Source organism: Sesamum indicum, linkage group LG10 (genome assembly GCF_000512975.1).
Source record: "Sesamum indicum cultivar Zhongzhi No. 13 linkage group LG10, S_indicum_v1.0, whole genome shotgun sequence".
Lineage (NCBI taxonomy): Eukaryota > Viridiplantae > Streptophyta > Magnoliopsida > Lamiales > Pedaliaceae > Sesamum > Sesamum indicum.
The window spans coordinates 4,114,981-4,127,705 of NC_026154.1; the positions used below are offsets into that span (position 1 = coordinate 4,114,981).

At 33.1% G+C, this 12,725-nt stretch overlaps 1 protein-coding gene across 1 annotated transcript; it reads left to right on the top strand.

Annotated features, from left to right (window-relative positions):
* On the top strand, window positions 987-4,330 carry LOC110012696 (probable disease resistance protein At1g58390). Its single transcript, XM_020697239.1, has 2 exons — window positions 987-1,719; window positions 2,638-4,330. The coding sequence occupies exons 1-2, from the start codon at window positions 1,025-1,027 to the stop codon at window positions 4,232-4,234; spliced, it is 2,292 nt and encodes a 763-aa protein (XP_020552898.1). The 5' UTR covers window positions 987-1,024; the 3' UTR covers window positions 4,235-4,330.

The following is a 12,725-nucleotide window of genomic DNA, read 5'->3' on the forward strand; positions in this document are numbered from 1 at the left end:
TTAGAATTGAAAATGAGAATCGTTTCTATGAACAACTTACCACCACCTTCTCTACTCTTGGGCCGCTCCACCTCTTTTCGCCCTTCTTCTTGTAGCATCTGGAGAATAGTGCCTTATGCTTCACAGTGCGATCAAGTTGTTTCTCCTGTCCAACAAAAGAAAAAAATAATTGACGGTGAATTAATCATTCATAAAACTTTTTTTTTGTTAAAAAATAAATAAATAAAAAGAAGAATAAGAATAAGAGAGTTACTAGCTTCCGTTTGTTGCATCTTAACAGAGGATGCGACACTCGCCGCAATTATGGTACAAAAAACAAAAATTACCTTTTTTACCAAGACCAAAAAAGGATTTTCCCGTAATTCAAAGTATTTCTGCACCTTCTCCCACGCCATTATAGCCTTCATTTGGAACTAATTTATGAACATCGACTGCAATCATCAATAACTAATATATTTCAATTATTAATATCAAATATATATAATTAATTAACAACTAGTATTATAGTAAACCAACTACTAATTTGATATGAATACATTACATTGATAGGATTAGGGGTGTCAATAAATAGGGTGAGACCCTATTCAGACCCATACCCAAACCCAATAATTGTTATTATTATACTCAAGTCCAAATCCGAACTTATTAAAAATATAAATTTGTGTGAAAGAGGAAAAAAGAATTTATACCTAGAGTAGAATTTAAATTAAATCTGAAAGGGATTTCTTGAACTTGTGATGATTAGCCGATTCTTTTGCTTTAACTTAAATTAAAAGTGAGAATCAAGAAAGTGTGAAATATGGGAGAAAGAATCTAAAACTTCCAATTTGCAAGAAAAGATAAGAGGAGAAAAGAATTTGTACCATGCGTAGAATTTGTGTCGAGTCGGGATAGAAGTTGGTATGCGCATATATAAAACGAAGGCAGTTGGTGAATTAAAGAGATCAATAACATCCATCCACTTTGCAATTAGCCACTTCCGATCCAACAATTTCTCCAAAAAATCACCCAAATACAAAGTAAAATGGTTGATTCTGTTGCAACAATAGCTCCTGAAACACTTCGGGACCTGTTGATTGAGGAAGCAAAGTTTTTATCGAGTGTGGACGGTGAGGTTGAGGAAGTCCGTAGGCAGCTCAACATCATGCACTGTTTCTTGAAGGATGCTGATAGGAGGCAAGATCGGTACAATTCACAGACAGACCAGAATTGGGTCGCTGAACTTCGCGATTTGTCCATTCAAGCTGAGAATGTACTAGAAAGATATGTCATTGAAGTGGTGTCCAGAAGAGAAGGAAAAGGCCTTAAAAGGGTTCTCAAAAGATTCACTTGTATATTGAACGAGTGGTCGAGAATGCACCAAATCGGAGAAGACATTAAAGATATCAAGTCTCGTATGTCCGACCTCACCAAACAGTCGAAGTCCATGAGTGTAGGAGACAACTCATCAAGTTTGGTAGATGATATCGATTGGTCGAGAAGAACGTATGGGCATGAGGCTGAAAAATATTTTGTAGGAATGAAGGAGGATATTAAACAGTTAGAATCAGTTATGACAACTGATGACAAATCAAATGGAGTGATTTCCATATGTGGCATGGGAGGCTTGGGAAAGACCACTCTTGCTACTAAAATTTACAATGGGGAGGCCGTGCAGCGATGCTTCAAATATCGTGCTTGGGTTTGTGTAAGCCAGCAATTTCAACCTAGAACTATTTTCCAATGACTATTAAAGCAACTTCTTCCAAATGAAACAGAGGAGCAAGACGAAGATGCATTGGTCAGAAAGTTGTATGATGTACAAAAAAATAGAAAATGTCTAATAGTTTTGGATGACGTTTGGGAAGTTGATCACTGGAATTCCTTAAGGCATGCATTTCCCATTGGAGAGGCAGATAGCAAAGTATTGCTCACAACCAGAAATCAAAACATTGCTTCCACAGGATACGTCCACAATCTGAAGTGTTTGGATGAAGATGAATGATGGGAGCTCCTTCAAAAGATAGCACTCCCAAACAACTATTCACAAGGTTTGTTTGTAAAATTTCTTGTTTTATTTTATTGATACTAAAAATATCATAGTATATATTAAGCGAAAAAGATTATTTTGTTACGTCTAATATTTTTTTATAGTTTCCACGACGACAAGATTGTTTGAATTTTTGCTTATAAAAAGATTGTTTGAATTTTCTTTTGTAAATTTTAAGTTGATCTATATGTATAAAATGCTATTGAATAGCAATTTAAAATTTATTACTTCATACAAAATTTATTTCCAACATAAAAGAAATCAAACATTTAGAAACTCATTGAATTTGTTTCATACAGTAATATAAAGTTATGCTTTCAGATTTTATTTCTATTTTTTATTTATTGCAAGTATAGGGCAAAATTCTCTTGTTTTGATTTGTTTTAATTACTATACAAATTTATAAGAAATTCAAATTTTATAATATATTGAATTAACTGACATTCATTGATTGTGTATGCAGAGCTACCTACAACTGAAATAAAGTTGTTGGAAGAATATGGAAGGGAAATAGTAAAAAAATGTGGTTATTTACCATTACCCATCTCAGTTATTGGGGGAACTCTTCGTCGTGAAAAGGCATAATTAGAATGGAAAAATGTGTGTAGAAATCTTGATTCGTACCTCCAACATGGGAAAGGTTTGGAGAATGACAAAAAAGTAAATCAAATACTAGATTTGAGTTACAATGTGCTCCCTTACAACCTGAAACCATGCTTTTTGTATTTGGCATGTTTTAAAGAGGATCAAGAAATAGATACAGAAAAACTATATTTACTATGGATGGCTGAAGGAATGATTTCTTCAGAAGATAAGGGAAGGGGAGAAAGTTTGAGAGATGTGGGAGAACGGTATTTATTCGAGCTAGCAAATAGGTGTTTGGTTCAAGTGGAAATAGACGAGTTGCCGCTTTATAATAGGTTTAAGTCATGTCGGCTTCATGATTTGATTAGAGATCTATGTTTGTCAAAAGGGAAAAGACAAGGATTTTTGGAGGTTATGGATAGAGAGATGGGAGGAGGAGACTCTTCCATTTGCAAAACAGATAGACTGGCTATCTATATGCACAGATTGGATAATGATCTTAGTTATAGGATTGGAGAAAATAAGAACATAAGATCTCTTCTATTCCTCAAAACGGACTGGGGAAATATAGTTTGGTACAATTACTTTACATTTGGGATTTTCAAATCTCTCAAAGTTTTAGTATTGGAAGGTTATTCATTTGAGAATCTGAAATTGCCCAAAGGAATAGAAAAATTGAAGCTGTTGAAGCTATTGAGTATCGAAAATAGTACTGTGAAAGAATTGCCAGCATCTATATGCAAGCTACCTTGTTTGCAGATATTGAATGTGAAACATACATTTAGATTACCTAATTGCGTATACAAAATGAGGCGCTTGAGGCATCTATTTTTGCACCATGATCATAAGAGCATTGGAGGTGAAAAATTGAAATTGGAAGGGTTGAATGAGTTGGAGATGATAACTGGGTTCAAGAGTTTGGTTGATGACATCACTCATCTTCTTAAATTGCCGAAACTCCGAGTATTGGAAGGAAGAATTTGTGATGAAGAAAGTTTGTCAATGATTGTTGATCACATCTTAAATCATCAAGAACAATTTCGCGACGTACGACTTCAGATTGAAATGGATGTTAATATGGATTCGGAAGATGGCTCAACTCTTCTCAAAAGGTTGGTGACGTGTCACTCGCTACATTACTTGAGAATCGCACATTGTCAAGTGAGCAAATTACCAGCTTATGAAGTTCAACTATATCAAAATGTGATAGAATTGCACCTTGTGGGTACAAGGATTGAGGAAGACCCAATGGAAATACTAGAGAAGCTTCCCATGTTAAGAGTTCTTGGCTTGTGGCGCAATCCATATATGGGCAATGAGATGGTTTGTCGGGCAACTGGATTTCCTCAACTCAGAGACCTTGTTCTGTTTGGGTTGTCGAATTTAGTGGAATGGAGAGTGGAGAAAGGAGCAATGCTCAATCTATCTTTTCTTTATATTAAAGCATGCAGAAAATTGGCGATGATTCCAGATGGATTGAAATTCATCTCTACTCTCAAAGAAATGGAAATTATGTTAATGCCACAAGAGTTCATGAAGAGGGTACAAGTGGTGGATGGTGAAGAAGGAGAAGATTATCACAAAATCAAACACATACCTTTCATTTACATTTATAATTAAGACTAACAATGGTGAGAGAGTAGTACCTCATCATCCTGTTCATGTGCTTTGCCCTCCATTCATTGTCAATTGCTTCTTGTTTGAATCATACATGGCTTTTCAATCTGTTACATTTGTGTCTTTGCTTTTTCTTTTGATTTATACATCTCACCTTATTTATCACTACTAGTAGGAATCACGTGCATTGCACGTGATACTTATAATCTTGACAAAATTTACAAGTTTAATTAAGCAAAAATATAAAATACTCATAAATTAATAAATATTATTTTAAAATTTAATAAGTACTTTATAAATGAAAAGATTTTATTCATTAAGTTTAATGAATTTGAAATTTTAATAATTATTGTTAATATAATCAATGAAAATTCAAAAGTTAATTAACAGTAGAACTCATTAAGTTGTTATGTAAACATATGGTTCCATTATTCATTTGCTAGTTTGATTTTGTTGGAGGAGAAATCCTCTTGCCTGCCTTCATGAGTTTATTGAGTTTATATATATATATATATATATATATATATATATATAATTATTTATTTTATCATATATATATATATATATATATATATATATATATATATATATATATAATTATTTATCATCTACCCGCTACTAATAGTTTGAATTTCAATATCAATTTTCTTATTCATTATTAACTATTTTCATTGTCTTCTCAAATATACTGCATCATATTTCTTATCAATTTAATATGAACTTTACATGGAATGTTGAACCAATCAAAATTAAGTGACTTAATTTATGTTTTATTTTCGATTTTCTTTTGTAATAGGGAACGTATCCTACTTTTATAGATGCACCCATGTCCACGTGGACGGTCAACATCTATCTTATTTTTTATTAATTTCGTAAAAGATAGTTATAAAAATTATAAACATATTATAAACTTTGAATTATTTTGAAAAATATAATTAGTAATAACTATTTGTTTAAGAATTAATATAATAATTTTTTATATGGCGTATAATAGTTGCTATTTATTAAGATTCTTTTAAAAAATGTCCTTAATGGATCTATAGTTTCACTAGGGTGGTTGGTTCTATTTTTCAATTTTCTTGCTTGAACTATGTCTGTTTTCGTATTATTAAGTTAATTATTTTGATGCAATTATTCAAAAATATTCTTAGATTGTGTAGGTTGTAGTAAATTATATGCATTTTGCTATTATCATCTTTTATTTGGGTCCATTTACTTTGGAAAAATTGCATTTTTGGTACCGCAATATAGAGAGCATTGCAAATCAGGTACCACAGTTTACAGAATAGCATTCTTGATACCATACTTTATAGAGGTTTGCAGTTTTGGTGCCTCATTTTCATTTTTGCCTCTAAAACTTTTCAAAAGCATCAATTTAGACCCTAAAAGATATTCTTTTTCTTTCCTGCAAAACTATTCCCATTACTATTCAATTCATCAGACTCAATATGCTTCTGAAATAAAATTAAATCTCCATAAATTTCATTCATTTTTGACCGTTTTGTCGTCGAGTATTCCAAATCCTCAATTTTACAGACTTTCTCCGACAACACTACTGAGCAGATGATTCGTAGGCCCTTGGTTCATTCAGCAACAAATAACATAACCCTATTCCGTTCCCTATCTTAGGGCGTATAAATATTCCAGAATAGAGACTTAATAAAATTTTGGGTGAACAGGTTGAACAACAGTCTTTTCTTTATTGAAGAAATACAGATAATATTACATAGATATTTGTTCCTCTATTGGAGGAGACAACTACTTAGCCTCTCATTAAGAGGATTATACTTGTTAGGATAACCCTCATAAACCTGAAATTTTAAAACTACAAAGATTTGAAAGCTAAAACTTTGTGTTTTGAAAGAGTAGGAGAAATTTTCTAGTGATCCCCTTCTGCATTGTCCTCCCTTATTTATAATTGTCTGCGGACTTCAAACTTATATCACTTTGTCCTTTTTGGATTATATCATTGTCTTCGTCATCCCTTGTTCTTTCTAGCTGGTAGTTATGATGATTTGTCTACCATGTACTTACTAGTTGGTTTTCTTATTTTGCTGATTGTTGTTCCTTGTCGTTTTCTGCCGACAGTCTTCTCCTTGAATTTTTATATCTTTTGTTTTTTACTTCATTTTGTAAAAATTCTTTCTTTTACCCTTGTTCTAATTTGGTTTAGGTTTCTTTTGTCTAACCCAAATTTTTATCCTAAATAGGGGTTTATCTTGTTTCTCACAACAAGGGCATAGTAATGCTATTACCCAACATGCAACATGTAGCATATCTTTATCCTTGTTGCTTCAGTTGCTGGTATCTTATTTTTTCAGATTAATATCCTCTTCTTCTCAAATACGCTTTCTGCGAACTCAATACTTTTTCCTGCCTTGGAGTTTAACAGGAACGATCCATTCACCTTGTTTGATAAAATTTTGAATGGATACTTGACTTTGTCCATCTCAGTGAGTCAGACCTATAATCCTCAAGCTCTTCTGGAAGAGATATCGTTTTTACTAATAGCTGATAACAAGGGAACTTCTCCTGAGGCAGCTTTAATTTTGTTTGAAGGCTACCATGTCTGGGCTCTGCAGCTTCATGAAATGAAATGCAGTGTCAAACCCTTTTCCTGCAATTTTAAGAGCTGTTAATATGAACTTTATCTCCAAAATATCACCACTTTTTAAGTGTGGACTGTTTGCCACAAAATCATAGACCGCCTTACTAATCTATTTCGAAAGCTTTGAAATTTTTTAAAAACTTGGTGATATAGTATGAACTGAAGCCAAGGTTTCAAAGTCATACCATTCTCGAACATCATAGGGTTTGGACCCTTCTTACATCCAAACTCTATTGTATTTTTCGGAGGTTTCAATGATGGTCTTGTTGGATTGACACCTTTTCTGAGAGAAATTAATATTTCCCACATTCTCTGGTAAACCTGCCAAGTAGAAGATGAAGATATCAACTCGTTAGTATTAGCCCTAGAGATGCTTGTCATTGGCCTAAGGCTAATCTCTTCCTAATTACCCCAAGGGTGCTGGGTTAATTTGAATCATCAGGAGTTTGCATTTCTTGTGACCCAATTGTTGTCATTTCACCAGAGTCTGGTAATGGCCTTGTCAATCGATACTTGAATTCGACACTACAGGTTTAAAACCTTGTACTCTAAGGGCATATTTAGGGTCATACTCCCTGAAATCATGAGTCAACCCCGATGGTGATGCTTTCCGAATTGGTTCTCTTAGGTTGTTCTATAGCGAGGTGGATGCTAACAAAAAACTCTTTATTGCGACCTGGACATTGTCTAGATCAACTCTTTGAATTTGTCTAGCAACTTGGGCATTTACAGCTAAATGTCTGAACTCCCTGAAATCATGAGTCAACCCCGATGGTGATGCTTTCCGAATTGGTTCTCTTAGGTTGTTCTATAGCGAGGTGGATGCTAACAAAAAACTCTTTATTGCGACCTGGACATTGTCTAGATCAACTCTTTGAATTTGTCTAGCAACTTGGGCATTTACAGCTAAATGTCTGAACTTCTTGTCAAGCTCCTCGAGGTTTTCTTTGAGGTGCCTGAGCCTCAACATGATGGAGTTTGCTTCAAATGCCTCCATGTCTTGTCAGAAAATTTGCAAGAACATCTCGTGAGATTTTATAACAATAATATTATGAAAATAATACTATCATTCAGCTTGCCATCTGATAATACGAGCCTTCTCTATTTTATATTCTAATTTATTTTTCAAGAAAGCGTTAACATTGGTATTATCAATTTTTAAAGTGAATTCTTTAGCCAGTAAAAATAAAGGTCATTTCTTAAAAACCTTCCAACTACAAAGAACTTCTTTTTTGTTAGTGTGCCAGATTTGAGCTTGTTGTTCTGAGAACAACTCTCCTGTATATTTACAAGGTTCTTCCTCTGTAGTAGTTTTTTTCATGAGCACTGCTATCCGTCTATAGTCATTAGCGTTTGTGTAGACCACCAATTCGTCTTCGTCTTGTGGTATAACCAGCTTTGGCAGGTTATTGAAAATCTGTTTCAGCTCACGAATTCTTTTAGTGTGGATTTTTTTTCATTTTCACTTTGAACTTTCAATTTCTTTCAAAAGTGGTCGAAAATCTTTTCTGTATCTTGCAAGATCCTTAAATAAAGATACTTGCAAAATTAACAACTCACAAGAAGCTCTGTAACTGCTTCTTATCCTTGAGTATGTGTGAAAAATGTGAATTTTCTCCACAATATGATCCTGCAGCTCAATACCTATTTCATCAATAAGTTCCTAAGAATTCAATTTTATTGACAGCTATAGTAGCTTTCTTCTCAAAAAGTACTAAGCCTTCTCTATGGCATGCATCCAAAAATATTTTAAGATGATTAATATGATCTCGCATATTTTTGGATGGAATCAATATGTCGTCAATATAGACAAATATGAATTTATAATAATCTTTAAAATGATTATTCATTTTTCTTTGAAATATCTGATGTGCATTAGCTAAACCCATTGGAAGTACATTCAAGATTTATGTTTTCTACGGTGTGGAGAATGCAGTAAATTTATTTTATTCACTCCCCATCTTAATATAATGAAAGCCAGATTTGCAATCGAATTTAGAAAATACTTTTAGCACCTTTAATGCAATCAATTAAGTGCTCTCTACTAGGATTTACTGCATTAACATGTCCTTTAATGCTCTCTACTAGGATTTTTAAACCCGTTTATGCAATCAATTAAGTATTAGGATCTTCTGTGAAAAATCCTTTCCTGCATTAACGGGTAAGGTATCATTTGCTTCTTGAGGGAAAATTCCAGGTTTGGTCATGCAAATTCCTGATCCTAAATCAATATAAGCTGCAAAATACACTATCTTATAATAATCATATAACATACCAATAGATATGTATATAGAAAAGAGACTAGTCATTCAATCTTTATGGTAACACCATTAAGATTGAATTCATTTCGTTTTTTCTTCTCCATGGTTTATGATTTTTGAGAAAATTTAACCCCAAAGTCATACTCCAATTTTTTCATCCTGCAACATTTGTAACTAGAATTTTATGGTCTGCTATTTCTAACATGCCTTCATATCTACCAACAACAGGTTGTTGCAAATGATATAAGTCATCATACGAAAAAAACTTGTCATTCTTAGTGATGTCAAATGTTACTTATATTTCTTTCCATTCTTCAGGGCATCTAAGTTTTACCTTATCTACTCTGATCTCTTGAGGAGTTAAAGTTTTTAATAACTCTTTCTCCTTTACTTTATAGCATGTAATCCTATCTTTCGAAAAGGACATTCTGCTACTAAACTTAATTCTAGAACTAAGTTTTCAGTCTAAAATTGGTGATCATTTATAACAATATTGGCACCACCTATTCTAGGTTATTTTGCCCAACCTGATTGTATACTTCAATGTAAAACTTCCATGCACGAACAAAAAGAATATGCCCAGGCTATGTACTACCTCTAAGACCGTGTTTTCATCCTAGAGTCACATTTTTATCGGAACCCAACTCCTATCATAATATTACAAACTTTTGAGCTATTTAAGAGGTGAATTAAGACATTATGGGGTGGGGGGGGGCGGCGGTTATAATTTTAGCTAAATATATGTTCATTTTATTGCATCACATGTATCATTTACTACAATGGTTAATTCAGATACAACATAGACTTAGTATAAGGTCTATATTTTTATCTCACTAAATTTTTCGCTCTATAGATTTTTAACTTTATCTCAATATTTTGTTGTCTACCAAAGGAGAAATCCTGAAATAAGGCCAACATCTAGCATTTTGGGCAGGAAGCTACTGCACATTTTTCAGCCTAAAAAAAACTTATTTGATAATTTTACAAAGTTAAGGAAGTAAAGTGAGAAAAACAAACCAAAAAATTAATTATTTTACTTTTAAAAAAATCCAGCTACGTTTTCTTCCAATATGTGACTAACACTACCGTATAAGGATGGTAACGTCAAAAAATGAACTTGAAGAATATATTAAAGTGATTTTAAACGCAAGCATATATCAGGGGCCAACTATAATTTACCTCTTTGGATATGTTCTATTGGATTAATTTTTTACTAGCAATACATTGTTCCAAATAATCATTAACATAATCCAAAATCAATAAATTTAAAAAGAAAAAGTTCAAAATATAATATAAAACACTACCAAAAAAGGTGGAATTTGGGACGGGTTTAAAAAACGGTATTTATTTAATTTGGAACGGTTAGGGGAACACTGAATTTTTTTGGAGCGGGTGTTGGAACGGATAGAAATCCGTCTCTCTAGTTGGCGTTATAAAAATTTAGGGACGATTTATGAAAAACTGTTTCAATTTCGGACGGAAACTATATCGATTCTTGAAATTCATATCTAATATCGATTTAGTCCGTAAAATTATTAATTTAGCAGTTGGAATGGTTTGTGACGGTCTCTGGAATAGGTTGTTATGATTTTTAGGTAAACTTTGGAACAATATTTGTATTACTAATGAGATAATTCTGAAACTGTTTATTTATGGAATTTAGGAACCGAATTTGGAACATGTTTTGCAATGGGTTGTTTGGAACACATTTGTAGAACTACGTTAGTAATAGAATTATGAATGGTTTGTATAATTTAGAAAACATATGAGATATTGATTATTAATGGTATTTGGGAAGGTTCGTCCAGTGTAGGAACACTTTTTTTGGGCAGTCTTTGGAATGGTATTTGGGACGGGACTTAATAAAATTTGTAACATTTTATTTAGCATTACTAAACATGTTCCTAAATTTTGAATTTCTTAAGTTTTTAATAATTTATTAAATATTTAACAAATTTTAATAAAATTTTAGATTTAATTAACTTAATTTAATGAAATTTGAATTAATTTTATCTATAAATTTAATGAATTAAATAAATATAAAATAATAGAATTTAATAAATATCAAGAAACATAAATAATTATATTAATATAAAAAATATGTAATTACAAAAATAAAAAAATATAAAACCTGATCTAAATGCTCCGTCATCCTCCTGGTTCTCAATTAGGGGATTCGTCGGAGGCAGTGCTGCAGTCGACGAGGAGGCCCGCATCTGCCGCATCATGTCCATCATATCGGTCATCATTGTCTCGAGACAGCCGATGCGGTTCTCCATGGCTGGGTTTGAAGGTGGCGGTGGCAGTGGCGATGGCGATGTGAATGTGCGGCTGGAGACGTGAGCCTCAAAACTAAGACTGAATACTCGGCCCTTGTTCTTGTCCCCAACCATATCTGTTGCTCCATCATTGCCACTAAAGCCTGGGATTCAAGGGGGGCACTGAGGTCGTCGATATGGGCTGGGGCTGACAATCCTCCAATATCTTTTAGAACGTCTCATGTAAAACAAACAAAATTATTTGTACTTAATTAAATGAATAATTCATTATTAAAAAAATAATATAAAATATTTAGCTACGTACTGCCACCTCCGTTGCCCTTGACCAACTCTAGCCACCGTCATCTTTCTTCTTGTAGCATCGCTCGAATAATTCCATCTGTTTGGACGGCTGACCGAGCTCCATCTCTTGTATAAGGAAAAAATAGTTAATTAATTAATTAGCATAATATTTATAAATATTGATTTAACAAACAAATAATTTATATTTACTTATGAAGTTCCTCTTGTGCATGCCGATTGAGGAAGACCCCCCCAATAGACAGTCGAGGACGCCGTGGGGTTCGCGATCCGATTCGCCTTATTCTTGGAGGACTCTTGGTGGAAGCCCTCGCTGGCCTAGTACGCCTGGAGCTAGAGCCAGACCTCATTGACCAGCCACAAGGACCTGGTGACGGAGAAGGTCTTCCTGAGCTAGAGCCTAACCTCATTGACCAGCCACAAGGACCTGGTGACGGAGAAGGTCTTCCTGATGTATTTCCCAGCCCACATGTAGAAGACCCAGAACATGGACTTATTGTCACAGTCCCACGAGTAGATCATCTACAGTAATAAGATTAAACAAAATATTAGTAAAATAAATCAAACAATTAGATTATATATTAGATAAAAAAATTAAATTCAATCTAATTACCTTCATGCTTTTGAACTAGAAATATTGGTGCTCTGGTGGCACCTGCCTCAGATACGGCCACAGGTGGGGGAAATGTCCTAGCACGACCGCATTGATGCGCTTGTAAAACCGCCGTCAAACCTTTAATTAATTTGATACTAAATAATTAATTAATTTCTTAAAAAAATAATTTATAATAAAAAGATTAAATAAACTAACTTACCTCGCGTCATCGAGGTAAACTAAATTTTTGGATTATTAATAAAAAATTACAAAATTTGTCTAAATTAATTTTTTGATTATTTACATTATTATGTATAGATGTAAATATATATTGTGAATATTGTTCTAATTTATTTTAATTTTTTTATTAATATTTCAAAAATTGATCTAAATTAATTTTGTGATTATATACATTATTATGTAAGAATGTTATGGGAATATTGTTGTAATT